Source organism: Tauraco erythrolophus, chromosome 2 (assembly GCF_009769465.1).
Source record: "Tauraco erythrolophus isolate bTauEry1 chromosome 2, bTauEry1.pri, whole genome shotgun sequence".
In the NCBI taxonomy this organism is placed as follows: domain Eukaryota; kingdom Metazoa; phylum Chordata; class Aves; order Musophagiformes; family Musophagidae; genus Tauraco; species Tauraco erythrolophus.
The window spans coordinates 98,713,568-98,732,935 of record NC_141466.1 but is presented as its reverse complement, the minus strand read 5'-3'; the positions used below and the strand labels follow the sequence as shown (position 1 = coordinate 98,732,935).

The following is a 19,368-nucleotide window of genomic DNA, read 5'->3' as shown; positions in this document are numbered from 1 at the left end:
GAACATCCTGGCCGTTCCACAGCACCTGAAAACTACTTACTAGTATTCAGATATGGCTATTTACATACATGAATATGTATGCGCAAACATACAAATACTTACACTGGTTCTGCTAAAATGGGAAATTCAAAAGCATTCAGCAATATCGTAGTGGGGTTTTTTTTCTGACTTTAATGAGAGCCTTCCTATGCTTTGTGAAATTCTCTAATATTGGATTAACAAGAATAGGTAACGCTATAAATATTGCATATTCGCCAGTCAGCTCAAAAGTGCGTAAATAAGCCATGCTGCTCTGCTTCAAAATCCTAATAGTATATTCCAGCTACATCCTCATCAATCAGATGGTATACAGTATTCAGGAAGGTAATTCTTCAAACTAATAGCCTAAAACCAGTTCTATATAGAAACCACTTGCTCTGTTATTTTTCATTCATACACTGAGTTTTTCTTAGTACACCCTTCCCCCCCATTGGCGCAATGAAGGTTTTCCAAGGCTAAGACACAGATTCAGAAGAGGAATAGTAAAGAACTCTTGCCTGCTAGTAGTGAAAAAAATATGTATTTTCAATATTTATCTTTCAAAAAACTTACTTGTTTTTTGAATATTTTGAAAATTTTCAATATTTATCTTTCAAAAAACTAACTGCAGAACCTCAGTAATGCTATTAGCAACAGAAGTCATGCTATGAGAGACTATAATTCTGAGGACTGTAACTGATTAATGTTAAGGAAAAAACCTGACAGCTCTTGTATTTTGATAAAAATTTTAATGAATGAACACTAAGAGTAGGTTCTGAAATGTACACCTAATCTATCTTCAAAAACCACTTGGTTTTGATTCAGTTATTTTAAATAAAGCTTAAAAATCAGTTTATATTTTGACTGTGTTACTTTTTCTAGCAATTTTTGTGGGGAAAAAAACAACCACCCCTGGCATAGAACACAATTTCTGTATACCCAATTGCTGCCTACAATACATCAGAAGTCAGGCTGGTTTACTGGGCAGTTCTTACTGTTTTGAAAGGAGATATTTGGGAAGACCTACACTAACTTGAACCAAAGACCAGATCTACACAAGGGGAGAGGTAGAACCGATCAATGAAATCTGCATCAGAGGATGCAACAGTACATGCACTGTTTTCTGTCTTACATTTATCTCTTTTTCAACTCTCTTTTGCCCCAAGATTTTGGTCTCATTTGCTATTCCCTGAAGTTAATGTTATGGAAAATAATTTGGAACAGGAATAGGAAAAAGAGGTAACTTGTTTGCATGACAATTCAGTTAACATACAAACATATATAAAACCCTCACTTTGTAGGAAGATATACGCTTTCTTTCCCCTGTGTATGCTCAACAGACTTAAGCATACCTCCATAAGACTCTAAAATTACACCCATATATTTTTAAGGTCCTTGTGAAAATTAGTATCTAAATGAAAAATAGTGAAAACTTGTACTTCAAAGCTGTCTCACACTCACTGAAATTATTAGTCAGAATAGGGGCTTTCACCAAGAGCCAGATGAAAGCTCTAGGGCACTGTCCTCGCATCAAAAACTACAGCAGTAACAGGATCATGGATTAGCAGCTCCCTGCATGTTACACGTGTTTTATTTTAAGATAGTAAAAACCAAAAAAAGATTAAAAAGCAAATATAAGTGGCTATTTGGTTTTAAATATATTTCAGGCCAGTTACTTGATGCTGAACTTGTTAAAAACCTCCAGTGTAATAAACCACCAAATTTAAAAGCATAAAAAGCTGTGTCTCATTTGCTAACGCCTACCAGTAAGAAAGTTGTCTGATCTGTACCGATCAGATTGAGGTGCTGACTGCAACACACTGAGGTAAAATCAATTCAATTCTTCAGGCTGACAGGAGCAGAGCTCCTCACAGATTTTTGAAGTTAATGATCTCAACTATTCTTTGCTACATTCTCCATATTGTCTCACTACTTGGCAAGCCCAACTGACATTAAAGCAAACCCTAAGCTCTCCCAATTCTGTACCAATATATATATCAATATATATATTTATTAAGTTTTAGGAAGGGGTTGTAGGTGGGAAATGCAAGACATGTAACCCTGATTTCTTTGCCCTTGGAATTAATGGAGATGTGGTTTATTTGAAGTTACAAGCTGCAATTTTGTTACTGGGGAATGGCTTTCCAGCAGTCTGTGGGTGGATGCTGGTAATGAAACACGGAATTCAGAGCTGTTAGGAGCATAATGCCAAATAAGCTTAATAGATGCATATTCTCTAATAATAACTATGTACCCGCTGTAAACTGTCAGTTACTGATCACAGAGATCTTGATCGTTCAGAAAACTAAACATTGCATGAAACCAACCACCCAAAAATATTCAAGGTAAAGTTTTTTCATTTTAATCAAAACATACATAAAGAATAAAATATTTACTCTTCTGTTTCAATGGATTTGAGGACAAATCCTTTGCCATAATTCCCTAAGACTTTAATACAAAGATGTGGTCATACCTGAATTTTAAAAGATAATGATTGTAAAAACATACAATTTTGTATTTAGCAAGAATTTCACCAACCAGACTGAAAATCACTTATCAGACCATAGAGAAGAAGTGGTGGGAAAGCAATAAGAGCAGCAGCACATATTTTTTCAGGATAGGAGAGTGTCTGATTTACTGAAGCATACTTTGCTTATCCTGCACATGGCCACCGAGAACCCTGTTGTGAGGAACGTTCTCCCAGCTCTTTGCTTTGCACAGACTATCCCAACACTAACACCTTTCCAAAAGTGTCTCTCCTGGCTCTTCTCTGCAATGCTGGAGGCACTAAATGCTCACCTGTACTTCTAGAGCCTACCTGTCTCAGCTCGCATCAAGTGCTATGAAGGCTACTGAGGAGAGACCAAACACCTCTTTAATCACTCAGATCATATTTGGTTTCTGTTAGTGTAATTGAAAAAAATTAGGTAGGAAGGAAGGGATTTCTGGGGGTCACCTAGTCCAGCCTCCTGCTTGAAGCAGAGTAAACATCAAAGCTGGATCAGATTGCTCAGGGCCTGGTCCAGTGCAGAGTCAAAAATTTTTGAGGACAAAGATTTCACAGCCTCAGTGGGTACCTGTTTCAGTGCCAACTAGAGGGGAAAAACGTCTTCCCTTGAGCTGTTGGCTATACTCTTCCTAATGAGGCCAAACCAGAGACAGTGTTTACTGTTCTCCTTATCACTTGGTACTACCTTTAATTTGACACTCGATATTATTTTCCTACTGGATTACAACTCAGTGTGAAATCCTCCCAAAAGATCATCCTGTCTTCTTGACTTAAGCATATTTTCCTCAAAGTTGTTATACTTCGAATGTGGTCATTTTCATAACGAAATTCAGGAGATGGAAATGAAAACAGATGAAAAATTTGAATCCAGAGCAGCAAAAAAAAGATAAAGACAAGTGAAAGCTGAGAAATGGACTTGCAAGTAATCAAAAAAAGTCCTAAACAGGTTATTTGGTGAAGCAAGAATGGAGAAGGAAGGTTCAAGGGCATACCCACACAGCACAAAGGATAAAAGAAAATGAATTTGGGAGATTTAAGAGGATAAATAAAGGTAGTAGGAGTAACAGTTTTAAGTACCTGGAGGACATTCTCTATCAGGATGCTGGACTTGAAAACTTAAGACTCTGAATGAACCGACAACGCCGTATTGATCTCAGATAGTTGGGAGTATTATGAGGTACAGAGAGGCGTGTGTCTCAGCACCTGCTGGGAGGTTATACAGGCCAAGAGACCCTTATTCCCCACCCATGTATACATTTTGATTATTATTTTTTAATTTTATTGTACTGTGTTTTTTTCCTCTCCTCACAAGGGAGGACAAGCTTATTTCTCACAACATCTGCACCCCTGTATAACCAACATCTACTTAAATTGGTACACATTTCTGCCACTCACACTAGCATACACCAAATCCCTCTTTCTGCACAAGGTAGCTAACAACAAAGACACGCTGATGGGCCACACAACGCAAAAGCAGAAATCTTCTGTTTCTGAGGTCTTCCTCTTGTCTTTAGAAAGGATGCATTAGAAACACAGAGATCATATATGACTGTCTTACATGCTCTTAAGAGAATTACTCTGAGTTAGTACTATTTTGGGGAATATAATGTTATAAAAAGGGAAACATTAATAAGCATGTAAATTATCATATTCATCTACTTATCCTATTCCACAACAGAAATTCTGTTTTATTTCTTACAGCCAGCAATCATGTCATGAATGGTTTCAACAGATTGATTAGAAAAAGCAATTATTCCTAAATAGGAATTACTAGTATGTTTTATAAACATCTTCAAAACATTGTCTCTAAGTATTTCTATTAATCTATACTGCATGTGAAATAGGGCTTCCACAGTCACATTACATCTTTTGTCCCTATGGCCACTTCAACGATCTAGCTTCCTTACTTTATGAGCAATGCAAAGGAAAGGAACACCTGGGAACCAGTAAGTGTGAAAGTTAATTTCAAAGAAATACTGCCTATGAAAAGGATGAGTTTTTATTCATCTCTGTTTAGTGTACTTTAAACACAGGCAGATGTAAGTATTCCTGTCCTAACATCATAAGATGACAGAAAAATAATCTATTTATTTTATCCTGGCTGTACTGAACAGACAAGGACAGAAGCCACCGTTTTCACATGCTGTCATGCTGCTGCACACCTTTTCATTTCTCAATGTTGTATTTTTTCCACTACTCAGAAGAAAATTCCCTTCAGAAGTAAACAGCATGAGTGATTAATGTATGAACTATGAAGATGCTTGCAAAGCTTCTCTTTAGATTAAAGCAAGTACAGGCTAAATTTCAAGGCATTTTTTTCACTATGGTTTAGTAAAGAGACAATTTAGATGTCTAGCACAGAAATGTGCTAGACTGTGATAGATAAAAGATCAAGAAAGACTTTTTTGTGAATATTACCAATTACTGTGTGCTAACAAGCTCTTAAAAACCTTCCCAGGAACAGTTGAAGTTTTTATAACTCAGAGGCAAGGATCATCGCAGCCACAGCTGACTTTTAACAAACTTTTTGATATATTGACCCCAAACCTATCTCTCTGGATTCTCCAACCACACCGGTTGTAACACATTTAGTCTAAAATGCACAGGATGCATTTAGTGTAAAAGATAGTTCAGGTAATCATATCCACTATTTTTAATGAATGAGGGTGATTTTGTAAAGTTGAACAAGGTGATAGTGAAAATAAATCCTACGATTGCAGCAAGTCCTTAAATTTTTTTACAGATATGACTATTATGATTCTTACCGTTAGGAGGATTTTAATCTACAATAATCGTAACACTTGGAGAAGGCTCTTAGATAACCAGTACTGGCAACTAATGCAAAGTATATGTGCAAAAAACCGAGCTGGAGGATATACGCTCAAGCTCCTTTGAGCAGGAGAAGAAACCAATCTGTCCATCCAGATAGATACGGAAGCACAGAACGGATAATACAACACATCACAGAAATAGGCAATAAGATGAGATAGTAAAAACCCATCAACATACATCATCTGATCATGGTACAGTGTCATCTCCCAGCCTCTATTAGCTCTTGCTGCATCAATGCAAGTCCCAGACACTTCATCCTGTTTATAATTGCTGATGAGCAGTAATAAGGCCTCCATGCCTCAGCTCCTGTCCGTTCCACTTCAGCGCCCACCTATTAGGTTATAACTTTTATTTACAGCCTTGCTTGATGCGCTGTTCTATTAGTACGGCTGAAACTGAGCAGAGGGGGGAAAAAAAAAAAAAAAAAGAGCATCCCTAATGGGCACTATTATTGCCAGGGCTGGGTGATTTATTATGCTGCTCGAAGGCTGTTCTATCATCACTTTCCCGTCGGTGAGAGAGCTCTGAGAAGGCTGGATTTCTAACACAATGCCCTCCAGGAGTCAAACACTAAAGAACACCTTAAAAGTCCCTTGGAACAACAATGAAAAGCATACCTCAAAGTTGGTTTAATGTTATAAACCCCCTTCAACAATTTTTGTGTATCTTTTGCTCAGGAGCTTAACACTTTAGAGCAATTAAAAATATATATATATAATTAGTGGTGTACTAGGTCTTTTTGTCCTCACTCAACACAAAGACTGATTAAAAAAAAAATCAAAGAAAAGTAATGGTTTCTTGGTCTTGGCTCTGGCTGAAAATTTGTGTACCCCTATTTACACAACCTGTCCTTTCTATAACTTCTAAAACGCTGTCTTCTCGCTTGTACAGGTTCAGTCTCAAAGTGTTCAGATTTCTGGCATTGGTACAATCAAGCTCACGTCTTAGTAGAAGAACATCAATAAACCCTAAACTTCAAAAAGGACCACACATCTGCTTAACTGCTTTGCTCAAGCAGTGAGTGGAATAATTAGTTGCATCTTCTAGACTCAAATTTTAAACTAGAAAAAGCATAGAGTAATGAGACAGATACTGTCACCTCGCACAATAAAAATACCACCACACCCATCTAGTACAGATATCCTCATAAAATGTGAGCTATCTGCATGTATAACTACACAGAATATTAAAGCTACATGTTTCTCATGAACTGCTACTGAGAAACGAAGTACTTAAAAACTCAACAACTTTATGGATCTAATGTATGACTTGATTGCGTCATTAACTGCACTATATCTTCCTGCTTCTACCACCCTCTCTACAGCACAACTAAAAATTAACTGAGCGCACTCACACAGTTTCACAGATTTTTTTTTTTTCCAGGTTTCTTTAAGCTGCATGAAAACATTTTAAAATCTGGCTGTTTAGAACTGCGTACTAAATCATCTTTAAGTTGTACAGCAGAAAAAGAAGAGTAATATGCCACTTAGTACTGCACTTTCACGACACAGGCACCCAAAATAAATGGGATCTGGATAGCCTACTGACTAGAGTAAGCCTCAAAGTACCTGCCATCAATCGTGACATTACCTAACCATTAAGACACAAATCAAAATACATAAGCAGCTATACACCAGGCCACACAGTCATCTTTTTTCCTACAAAATCTTCAGATGGCTGGCTCTCAAAAACCTTTGAGGCATCATCCAAACTAATGATTACAAGGCTTTATCCATTCTTTTCATTATAATCCTTGTCCTACGGGCACACTTTGGAGTAGAAATACTTTTTACCACAGCGATGATTCTGACAAAGAGGAGGAGGAAAAATCCACTATTTGGTAACATAATACAGTTTTTTATCTGAACAGCTCCTCCAGCATGCAAGTTGACAAGTGCATGAGGTAAAATCTCTTTTTTTTTGGTAAGGGAAATTTTCCTGTGTCTTGGCAGATTTATTGTTTTGATCTTTCTTCAATGGTTACATTGTTACATTAATGCTAATAAAATATGAAAGGTTTATGTCTTCCTTAATATCCTCCTGATGGGAACCTGCATCCAACATAAGTAGGTCAAATTTCTAATTTTTTGTCTTAAATGCTGATACATGACAGACTTTAGGGAAAAACTTTACTTGAAGGGGAAGAAAAATTACACAGATGAATTCCACCAAAACATTTTTCCTTCGGCGCTCTTCAGAGCAGAATAAATACAGAATACTTACAGAAAGAAAGGTTATACGCAATATGGAGTGTTGACAAATATTGCTTGTATCGCTTAAATAGCTTCCTAGGAAGGGAGACTAAGCTGAAGTGTGAAATATTCACCTACATAGTCTGCTGCTTATGCCTGAAGATGTCACACCACTTCTGGGTTATATTTTGTAGCCAATGTTTTCTTGTCAATTCCCATATTTATCTGGATTCCCAAATGCAGACTTTGAAAACATGGTTATTTATTTTAAAATCAAAAGTTTGCCAAAAATTCAAGCTCTGGAGAAGAAAACTGTAACTCTTGGTAACAGGTTTATTAGCATAAGGGACTACAAACAAAATATGCAGATCACTGAGCAAATAATGTAAAATAACATTGGGGAGAAAATGACGTCATATAAAATCATTAGGCTTATTTGACTGAAGATGAAACTTGTGGCATCAAATTAAGATCTCCTTATTTTCTTGCTAAACACACCAAATGACAAATAACATACAAGCATGCAGTGACCAAACATCAGCACAAACTGAAAATAAGAGAACTACTGAGCAAAGTCAGCCAACCATTTAATGGATATTTTTCAACACGTCTAGTAACTTCATCTGTTTTATTCTAAGGAGCTTTCACTGTTGCCATTTGACACTCCAAATAGCAGACTTGCCTTTTTGCTAATCACAAGCACATTTTAAAAAATATTCATACAGTACTCTCAGTTTTCAGTACCTATAGCATCACATAAAGTTTTTAAACCACCCTGCAATGAAAACCAGAGTTACACATTACAATGGCTAACGTATAAAGAAAATACAATTCAGTAATGCCATAAGCGAAGCAGGTTAGTTTGCAAGGGGTACAGTGGCAAACACTCCATCTTGTTTAGGTACACTTCCATGGCTACGTAGAAAAGAAAATCCACAGTCTCCCTATTCTGGAGAAGTTGGATCCAGTATCTACCAGTGCTAAACTCAGAGAGTTCTTTGGCAAACAACACTCACAGCATTGTCACAAATTATCATGCATTACTTGAGAGGTCTGCACCTGCACCAAGTGCAAGGTAATGTAGGTTCTCTTTAAGCTTCCTTCACTGCAGACCAAGCCAACTTGTATCATTACTTGCTTGCTGCAAGCTAACAACGTGCATATATGGAGTAACTACAGTTCAGCTAAACATACAGTAATTTGAAACACTTTTTGAAAGATTGATTTCAGAGGAACTTTACCTTTAATTACTGAAGGAATAAGAGCCCTTAACCAAACAGGAATACCCTTCCTTTCTGCACACCCAATACAGCTCAATTGGTAGATAAATACAAACATAGACAAAAATTATTTTGGAAACACAGACTGCTAGAACATAACTACTACCTAGATGCCTGCCATCACCACTCCACACGAGGCTATGGCTTCCCACAGTGGTGCTAGTGGAAAGGATGATATGAGCTCTCCTTAATCCACGCAAAACCAATGTCTGAAAGAGATCTGAACCAATGAAGGTAACTTGGCTGCCTGCCTGAATGAGAGCTCACACAATTCTTCGTGACAGATCTGCTGCAGAAGCAGCAACTTCAGCCTGGTAACAACCTAACACGTCACTACTAACATCAACTCTGTGAGAGATTATCCATCTACATCCTCCATGTAGAAATAAAGTCATCGAAAGGACCCAAAGCAGTAAAAATTTAGTCTCGATACAAAACATCAGCTGTCTATACTGCATCTTCGATCAGGTAAAGTCAAGTCAATAAACTCCAAACAGTCTTCTACTCAATACTTTGCATTTAAAGGGGGAATTTCCAGAACACTATCACAATCATTAGACTTAAATCAAACTGATTACTCCTATATGTCTTACATTTACACAGATTAACTGAAAACACAGTGCATTTATGGAATTACATTTAACAGGACTCTGAGGTGAACTATCTGCCATACAAATTCTTTTATATATACACATTTCTGACAGCAAAGCAAAAACATTTATTTTAATTTGGTATTTGCCAGATATAGTTACTACCCTTGACTATTAAATTATAACCATATGGCTACATACCATGCAAAATCTAATTCCTCAACCCCCACAAAACACATACCTGAGTCACAAGATCTTTTGGTTGGTGTGGTTAACGAGGCATGAGCTGTACTTGTGCATGGCCCACCTGGAAACAGAGAAGATCATATGTCTCAAAATATCACCTATATTTAACATTTACTACCACATCAAGATTATACTTAGGAATATAAAACGCTGAGAAGCACTTGTCTTTGGAAAGCACATATGGAAGTAGTCTACTATTCTCAGTATTTCTTTCCCAGTCAAATCCGAGTATATCTTGCACTGAAAAAAACAGATGAGAAGTTGGGACAGAGAGACAAGCTATGTTGTACTTTATAAATATTTCAAGAGGCAGTTTTAGGAAAATACACACTGTAACTGCAATTTTTCCAGTGTTGACAAAGGTACTGTTTATGTCGGAACAAGGCTAGAAATGTATCTAACTGTCCCACAAGTAACACAAGGGACAAAGCGATCGCTTCCCCGATGCCAACAGAAGCCTCGTCACTGACTCCAGCGAGATGATGACTTTGCCCCTTATCTTGCTCGCATTACATTTTCAAAGTGTGGCACAAGCATATGCTAACAAACTCTTCCCATGTTTCAGGTTGGGGGTTTTTTTGAACTCTGGACTCTTGCCCACTCATCTGGTATCTGCTTGGAAGTAAATTGCTTTCCGTCTTTTTTCTTAACATGCATCACCGCTGAAGAGCTCTCCAGAGATCTTGTTAAAATAGCAACCAATCGAGTGTACTCAGCAACTTGCAGTAAAAATAAACAAATAAATAAAAATAAACCACATATAGTGAAGCCAAGAGAAATTGACAGTAGCATTACCAGTGGTAATAACACATCATAGCTTTGATAATTGGATATTATAAATTGGATGATGCTAGTGAGCCTGAAATTAAGTTAGACCTAGTAGAATTTGGGTATCAAAATACCAATAATCAAGTTTGCACTGAACTGCTGGTGATACAGTAGACTATGCTGGCAACACAACAGAGCTTAGAGCTTAGTATGACAAGATAAGCTTTAACATATGTCTTTATGCCCTGAAAAATATCTTTTTCCTTAAATTTTTTTTTCAGTCTTTGCATATTTGGAAAGCATCACTGTGGATTTGGCAATGTTTTTCTCTTTTCAAATATTTTCAAGTCTGCCCTAGTAATAAACTGTTCCTTTTTGCTTCTCTCCAAGATGCTCTTCCTTCGAGTTTTTCTTTCATTTCTATTATCAGGTCTTGGGTAACTTTGTCTACCCTGTAAAACTCACAGCATTGTAACATTACAAAAAAAGAAAAGAAACTTCTACAATTGGGAGGGAAAGATGTGAGGAAATTATTTTGGTCCATTTGATGTCAATGAAATGCACTTGGGAGTCAAGATCTCACAAGTTTTACACTTTCAGTTTTCCAGAGAAGAACTGATAAACTTCTTGAGTTTTCCGTTCACCCAAAAAGTCCCTTTGGCAACATACACCATATTATAACCATACCACAGGTAAGGTTTAAAGGGGTGGTTACAAAGGCCAACGAGCCAGTGTTTGGCCTGCAGGCAAACACTGAGGCCACTCATTAGGCTCTGGCCTGAGGTTAAGCTAAGTGAACAGGACACAGGGAACTAATGAACAGGACGTCAGAAATTGCTGCATGTGACAGGCAACAGCATAAGCAGCTGGCAGAAGTCACAGATGGTGCTGTGAGGGACAGCTGGATTTTGCAGGCTGGTAAGGAGGGAGTTGGTGAGAAATGGCTGAACTCAACAGGTAAGTGGAGGGGAATGGTGGGGACCTCTCTGCAGAGCCAAGTGTGTAAATGTGAAGAGCCAAGCTTTCTTTTGCAGTGAGAAGGTCTGGGAGGTGTGGGCTGGATGCCTTCTCTGGCCAACAGGAAAGCATCCCAGATGGACAGATCAAGCATCCTGGTATCATCACGCTGATGTCCACTCCAGGCTTTGACAGCACTGGCAAGCAACAACTGCTTTGCAACAATGATGAACAGTCAAGTACGCTCAAATCATTTTTCACAACACATCATCTTCTAGGCTATAATATAAAAAATGAAAATATCAGCTTGATCTATGTTAGTAATACTATTGTAAAAGGCTCAAAAAATGCCTAGTCTAGGGCTTGGTGCATTTGGGAAGAAAATCAACACTGTAACAGAACCTTTACCAAGTTTTCTACCGAAAACTTTTGGATACTCAAAAAACTACTCAGCAGGTCTGTTAAGTCTCAACTTTCAAAGACCAAGTATATAGTATTTGGTTTCAATATAGAATTTGGGTAAATGATATATACAACAGGATGCGGAACATATAAAAAGATATACAACAGGGTACAGAATTTCAGTGAACTGACTTCAGACCACAGCTGCCTCTTAAGATGCAGCAGCTCTTCTTTAAATAATTTTAGTTACATGATCCCAGTTTTCACTGAATAGACATTGACAGACACCACCACTGTGGACTGTCAAATATGACTAATCCTTGCAATTATTGTACAGTAAATGTTTACACTAGTTGATACTTTCAGCATCCAACTAAACACAAGATCTTTATTTCTCGCTCTCAAAAGTACAATAAGTTGGTATGTATTCTGCACTTCCCTGTGTCAGAGCTCTTCTTTTATTTAATCTTCCCTCATTAGGTATTACTTTCATATAGCTTTGATTTGTGTAGCACAGCACCAGAGTTTCAACAAAGAATATCTTGGGATTTGCATGCACGTACACCAGTGCCTAATAACCGGCGAAGGCTGCATGCCCCTTGCAGCACTTCCTTCTGCTGCTGTTTTTGTTCCACCATTAAAAATGTCATGCATAATTCAATACTATGTAGTATGGGCTTGACCGTGCAATTCTAGGTGGAAGTCATTACGTTGAACCTTTTGGTAAACATAACAGCTAATGCAGGCATCTTTGCATTATTTGAAACAGGGCAGTGTATTTCCCACAGCTTTGATAAAAATGCTGCATGAAAGAAAAGGGAAGTCAGATAACAGTAGAACACCAATCCTTCTTGGCTATACACAAAGATAGGCTTATTACTTAGCATGTTGCAGGATATATCTGCACCTTCATTCCCCAAAAAATAAGTGTTTCAAGGGAATTTAACTGTGGTACATAAAACACTGCAGTACACAGTAAAAGGCCATGCATGTCTAGCTTCTAACGTTACCCACAGGGCTGTAGACTGCTATTTTTTCTCAGTACAAGTAAGAGCTTAAAATGGAAGAATAAAGATATCTTTCTACCCTATATCCAATTAACAGATTAAACAATAGCTTCTGCTCCTATTTTTTTTCCAGTGTATGGTTTCTGGCATTTGCAACTCCTCTTCCAAACTAAAGCAGCCACTGCCCAGCAATAATGTAATCCCAAGAGAAGAAGATTAAAGATGCAAAAATACTAAAAGCTACTGAAGAAATTAGGAGAATTTATAGAATCATTGAGTTTGCAAATTCAAACACAGAATTAATAGAGGACAAAACAAGATCCTTTAACTGAAACATTATCATATATTAAAACAAAAGGTCTCGTTAATATAGCTGCTATGTTTTTGGCTTCTGATATCCCTAGCTTTCTGTGACTGACTGTTAACTGCACTCTAAATATATCAATTTGGAAAAAAAGATTCAAAACCAGTTTCTCTGCTAACTCTCTAAAGTAGTAAAATTTCATGTATTACCTATATTTCTATATATCTGTTAACATTGTTAATATTCACTACTATAGACTGTTATAATTTCTATATGTTTACATTGACCTTTAGAATGCCTTTCTGAATTGTCCACCTCCCTTCCCGAAAGACAGTAACAATTGCCAAGTGTCACTTGTCCTGCAGGACATACCCTGAGTCAGGGTAACTTCTTGCTTCCCCTTCCTGAAGTCTTTGTAAAGTGAAGTGACTCTACTCAGTCTGAGCTTCCTGTGCAGGAAAGACCTGAAATACTAGGGTAACCCTCCTCTTTTTGCTGTTCAAGGAAGTGCTAAGTTGGAATCGAGAGTACGTGTGCCAGGTGTATTTGAACAGCACTTGGAAGCACATACTGAGCAGAGGAAGAGATGCAGAATGGAGTGAAACCAAGCTTGTACAAGAGTACAAAGCCTAAGATTACAATAATACACTGAAACAATTACAGATAACACAAAAACTGCAAGCCAGATAATGAAAAAACATGAAAAAGTAAGAGCAGTCTGAAGCTCAGTAACACTCGATAAAACATATCATAAGCATGCCCAAATGCTGCTTTGAGCTTTGAGTACTGTCATGGTTCCTTCCCAGAAAAACACACCAACTCCCCACATGCAACGGGCTAGGAGAGTGTAATAAGCAAGAGCTGAATTTCCTTCGACAGCAGTGTTGTAGTCAGGACAGGGAGAATTTCACAGCTATTTGCCATACAGGAAAGAACCCACCTTTGGAAACCTGTCCAACCCAGCAATCTAGTTGTACATTTCCTGAATTGGTACAGACATAATCTAATTAATCTACACAATGGAGTTTGAAATCAGTTGTTGATTACAAACACCAATACACAAACAAACAGCAACATAAATCTCTAAATTCAGTCTGCACAAACAGAATACACTCTCTTTAAGGAAAAAAGCAAAAGAACTTCATGGCTCATAAGAACTGCTTGTTTGCTGCAGAACGGGTAAACTGCATGATAATTTATGTCATTACTAAATAGATAAGAGGATTATATCACATACAAACACATACTTTTAAAATTCTAGTTTTACAAATCTGCCATTATTCACTTTTGTGGATTTTTATCTACATGCAGCCTTGTGAGAAGGAAGCGAAATCTGGACTGCTTTGCTGCTGCTGAATAGCTGGTAATTTTAACAACTATAACAAGTAAATGGAGACAAGATTCAGATTCCACTTTTTTCCCCTGCTATTGTCTCACTCTGTTACCTGCTTTTCCTCAGTTTCCGTATTTTTAAAATAGACATGATACTTTCCTACTTTACAGGGGTAAGCTGAAGTATAAAAATGTGCTTTTGAAACCAGCAGTTACATTGTATTTTTATAAATTATTTTTATGTAATCTTGATAGCTGTGCAGCTCACATTTTTCTTATGTGACTGCGTTTCTGTTTCATGTTCCATGGGGTCCTTTCACTTTAATAAATGGGATCTAGGTTACACTGTCTACTCTGCAGTGTGAAGCGACTATAAATCAGAGGGAACAATTAACGGTGGTACTATTCCGCTGGTCTTCATTATGTTTCAAAATTATCATGCCACAGATGTGGAAAGAAGTGTTCACTCCATGAATTTATGTGCCAGATCTTTGCTTAAGATGTTAGAAGAGCCAGAAAAGTTCTTCAAATAAAACTGGGACTGTAGGGATTAGACTGAAACTTACAGAAAGATCCTCACACCATGAAATGACAATGAAGGTGATGCTCCTACTAGATACTATTTTGTTGAAATTTCTAACTGCCTATATGTTCTGCACTGGCACCTAATACAAGTGGCATTTCTCAAAAGACAACTCAAATAGCCCACAGCTCAATCTGGTTTTATATTTGAAATCATTCTAGCAAATTCCTAGAGAAAAAGTGTTTGCAATGATACTAAAAAAAAAAAAAAAAAATCTGTATTTCATGACAAATATTCAAGAAAATCCAGGTTTGATGATAATCCAAATGAAAAACCATTACTGTTAATTTTAACATTAAAAATAGTACCAAAAAGCTATTTGTACATAGCGTCAAATGAAAACAAGGCTAAAAGAAAAATCCCTTAAGATGTAAACTACTTTTTACTATTATGGAACTTAATTAAAGAAAAAGCCTGAGAAAATAGCTAGTTCTTATTCTGTGGCATAGAAATCCAAAGATGGCTGCAATATAGACCTGGCTCTTTTTTGATATTACAGATGTGTCCCCTCTTGCTCTTATACAAGACTCACAAAATTGAGAACAAGAAGAAAGAACACATGACAATCTTATGAGTTGATAAGGAAAATTAGAATTATTCATTATCACCGTCACCTAGCTGTAACTTTTTCAGTTATGTTTGGGTACAAGTTTAATTGGAATATTGAATCATGTGGGTCAGGTAGGCTAGTTTTGTAGCTCAGCATAATTTTAACAGTTACTAAATTCTTCTGGATCAGAGAAAAATGTACAAATCGGTATCAGAATAGATCAGGTTAGCAACAAAGCAAATTTTACTTTCTACGATCATGTGTGACAAGCAAGATGAAAATAGGCAGCTGGCTTGGTCTGCTTATACCTTTAATACTTTATAGAAGTGAGTATGCATGTAACTTTCAGTCAGAGATGAGTCAGAAATCAAAGTTCCCCATAGCCAAAATTAGAAAAAAAAACCCCAGGATGTACAAAATTAATTCCTACTGCAATGAGTGATGGAATTCTCAAAGCCAGAGCATTTAGAAAAGTATACAATGGATGGCATCCAAGAGCGACGTCATTTTTAAAATCACTATCCTTACTTAAAAGGCACAAAATGCAATTAAGGATAGCACTGTAATTCCAAACATGATGTATTTTCAGAGCATACATAGGAAAGTTGTCATCTCTGACTCTGATGACAAACCCAGGTAAAATGCAAAAACACTTAAGTCATTATGAACTGGTAGAAACCTTTTGCATAGTGTCAGAGAGAAGACAAGAAAGAAAGACGGAGAGACGGAGAGACGGAGAGACGGAGAGACGGAGAGACGGAGAGACGGAGAGACGGAGAGACGGAGAGACGGAGAGACGGAGAGACGGAGAGACGGAGAGACGGAGAGACGGAGAGACGGAGAGACGGAGAGACGGAGAGACGGAGAGACGGAGAGACGGAGAGACGGAGAGACGGAGAGACGGAGAGACGGAGAGACGGAGAGACGGAGAGACGGAGAGACGAGAGACAGAGAGACAGAGAGACAGAGAGACAGAGAGACAGAGAGACAGAGAGACAGAGAGACAGAGAGACAGAGAGACAGAGAGACAGAGAGACAGAGAGACAGAGAGACAGAGAGAGGATGCACTTGTTTATCCATTTTTCATAACATTATTTTGGAAAAAAATTACATAAGATGTATTTTTTTATTCCAAAGACAGAAAAAATATCATTACTTTTCTAGTACTGTAGCCTATATGGCTTTTTACAGAGTCATGCTTCAACAAGCCATGAAATTCAGAGCATAAACATCCAATAGGTGCAGTAGAAAAAACAATCTCTCACCTTTCTGTCAGAGACCTTTTACAGAAGCCTGATGCATCTCTTTCTCAGATGTAGTGTGCTTTCTGTATATAAGGTAACTTCACCAAAATAACTTCATAATTGGGAGTATTTCAGTGATTGCAGCATACGCGAATGCTTAATAAAATAAACAATGTCTTACAGCATTCTTCAAACTCGTTTTGCAAATATAAGTGTGTGACAAAAATTAGTGATTTTTTAAACTTCTAGCTTGACATGCAAAAGTTCAAATTCTGGAGGGTATACAATAACTACCCAAAATTTACAGGCATTCAGTCCTGAAAATTAATTTTTAGGCATCTAAAATTCATCACATGCAGAGGTAAGGCTTGGTCAGTGATCATCACCTTCTTTCTGGGCCGAAATCTCCAGTGTATTTTTTGACATTTACAGCAATATCTCTGATCTTTGTGTATCTCCTTGTAAAGTCTTCAATGTAGAAAAGTAAAGCATTTAACCGTTCTAGAAACATCAGATAACCCTTTGGTCCTTTTTTAATTGTGGTTCTTGCTAATTCAAGGAGGCCAGGAAGAGTTAAGCCCATAATTAAAATAAAATCATGTCAACCAAAGCCAAGAACTACTGAAATACCAAATCTGATCCAGCTGCCAGAGTCAGAGTTGTTCACATTGACATTTCTCCTGTCACATAACAACACAGTTAGCTTTAAACCTGCACAGTGTCAGCTTTACATCTACTCATATAGTGACAGAAAAATAATGTGACAGCCCCAAAGAAAGCAACAAAGGCTTGAAACTAAGCAAAATTCATTCCATGTGCAGTGTGACCTTTTCTTTACCAAAATACATAGAACCTTCCTTAATAAGCTAATTTTTTTTAGAGAGTTTTGGTGGCGGACGGTAGGGGGAAAGAGAGAAGCAAGGTCCATTGTCAAATCCCTTTCTTCCTGTCTGTTACAAATAAACAAAAAACCCTGCCTACCCAATAAGAAAAGGAAATCTTTGACAGAGCAATCGGCTTGTACAGTGACTGGCACTGAAATAACTACCATTAGGACCTCCTAAGCAAAGAGAGGAGATGGAAGGAAAAATGAGAATAGATGGAAAATACAGAACAACTTGAATGGAAAAAACTTATCTGTACATAAAACAGCAGAATAACAAAAGTTAGACTGATTTAACCATCTGTTAAGAAACAGATCATTAAAATCCATAAAAATCTAGACTCACTAAAGCCATATCAACATCAATGTACTCCTTGTCTGCAAAAGTTTATTTAAGAAAACTTACTGCAGCTGATGAGACCTGAAGGTTCTGGATAGAAAAAGGCAACTCAAGCAGCATACGTGGTGGTGGATTCTTAGAATGTTTTTCTCCCCGTAAATTGCAACAGCATTTTTTTTTAAATTGGTGATAAGTAATATTTCACAAAAACAAAATACATGCGAAGAAGGAAAAAAAATTCCTGAAGCTTGTGTCACTGTCTCTGCGCATAAATCTTTAACACATTTTTGTTGACTGGAACTGTAAGACTGAGAACTACCTTTCATCTACTAGGGGGAGAGATATTAATCAGCAAAGCAGCCACTGGGGTAGGTGATTGTTCAGAACTGAGGGTGGCAGGAGATGGAAAGTCATTACAACCTGACTGTGTATATAAGACACTTTGGAATGCAAATGCAACTTTCATGGAAAATCAAAACAGTAACGAAAAAGGCAGAAATACTTGCATATTGTCTGACTGAATTCCTGCAAAATCCAGTCCAATGACCTTTTCTCCTATATCGTTTATTCTATGTTAAATAAAGAAATGGCTACTTAAAAACAAGTACAAAAAAAAAAAAACCTTACTTTCTCTGACACAGAATATGAATCTTACCCCATGAGATTTCTATGGTTCTCTTCAGTTGTCATAACATGAAAAGAATGTGTTAATTGCTTAAATGACTTGCTTCATTTCTGTCCAAACTGTTTACCCTATGGACTCAAGTACTATGGCAAATGCCTTGATGTGAGAATCTTCTCAAAAGCTTGAAAGGGAAGAGAGGGGAGTGGAATACAGAACGAGAATCCTTCCTGAGTACACCAATCTTTCCACACTTTGATAGGGATTATCATAATGATCCTACACATCGACTTCTGGTGAATTACCGCAATTCTATTCAGAATTCAGCAGTACATCATCACATGCCACTGCAAAATACCCATCTTTGAAGAACACAGCTGTAATGAGTGCAGTGCATGCTGTATCGAACTTGCTGCAAAATAAATAAGTGTTGCACAGAAAGAGATACCCCCAAACTAAAAGCAAAATGACACTTAAAGTTTGGGCATTCTTCACCACGCGAAAGAATCTTCCACATTGAGGCCATCAACCATCAGATAAGCTCCATCTGTGTATAATTATTTCTGATAAATGATATTAAGCTTCATTAAAGAGATAGCGGGGATGTAAGAGAAGACAGAGAGCGCTGAAGCTGTAAATAAATCTCTCCACTGTATTTCACTTAAAATCACTCCAGCGGGAAGTCATAAAGAATTTTTTTTTATAGTTA

At 37.3% G+C, this 19,368-nt stretch overlaps 1 protein-coding gene across 5 annotated transcripts in view; it reads right to left on the bottom strand.

Moving 5' to 3' along the window:
- ZFAND3 (zinc finger AN1-type containing 3) overlaps positions 1-19,368 on the bottom strand; it is a 141,416-nt gene that overhangs the window by 27,496 nt on the left and 94,552 nt on the right. For 3 of the 5 annotated variants that reach the window (XM_086631670.1, XM_086631672.1, XM_086631673.1), the window contains one exon: positions 9,663-9,728. The exons of 1 other annotated variant lie outside the window; for it this stretch is intronic. In XM_086631670.1, the coding sequence (XP_086487796.1) occupies positions 9,663-9,728 (66 nt within the window). Of the gene's footprint in view, positions 1-3,730; positions 3,734-9,662; positions 9,729-19,368 lie in introns of all 5 variants that reach the window. One more of the 5 variants, XM_086631671.1, reaches the window with a different exon arrangement.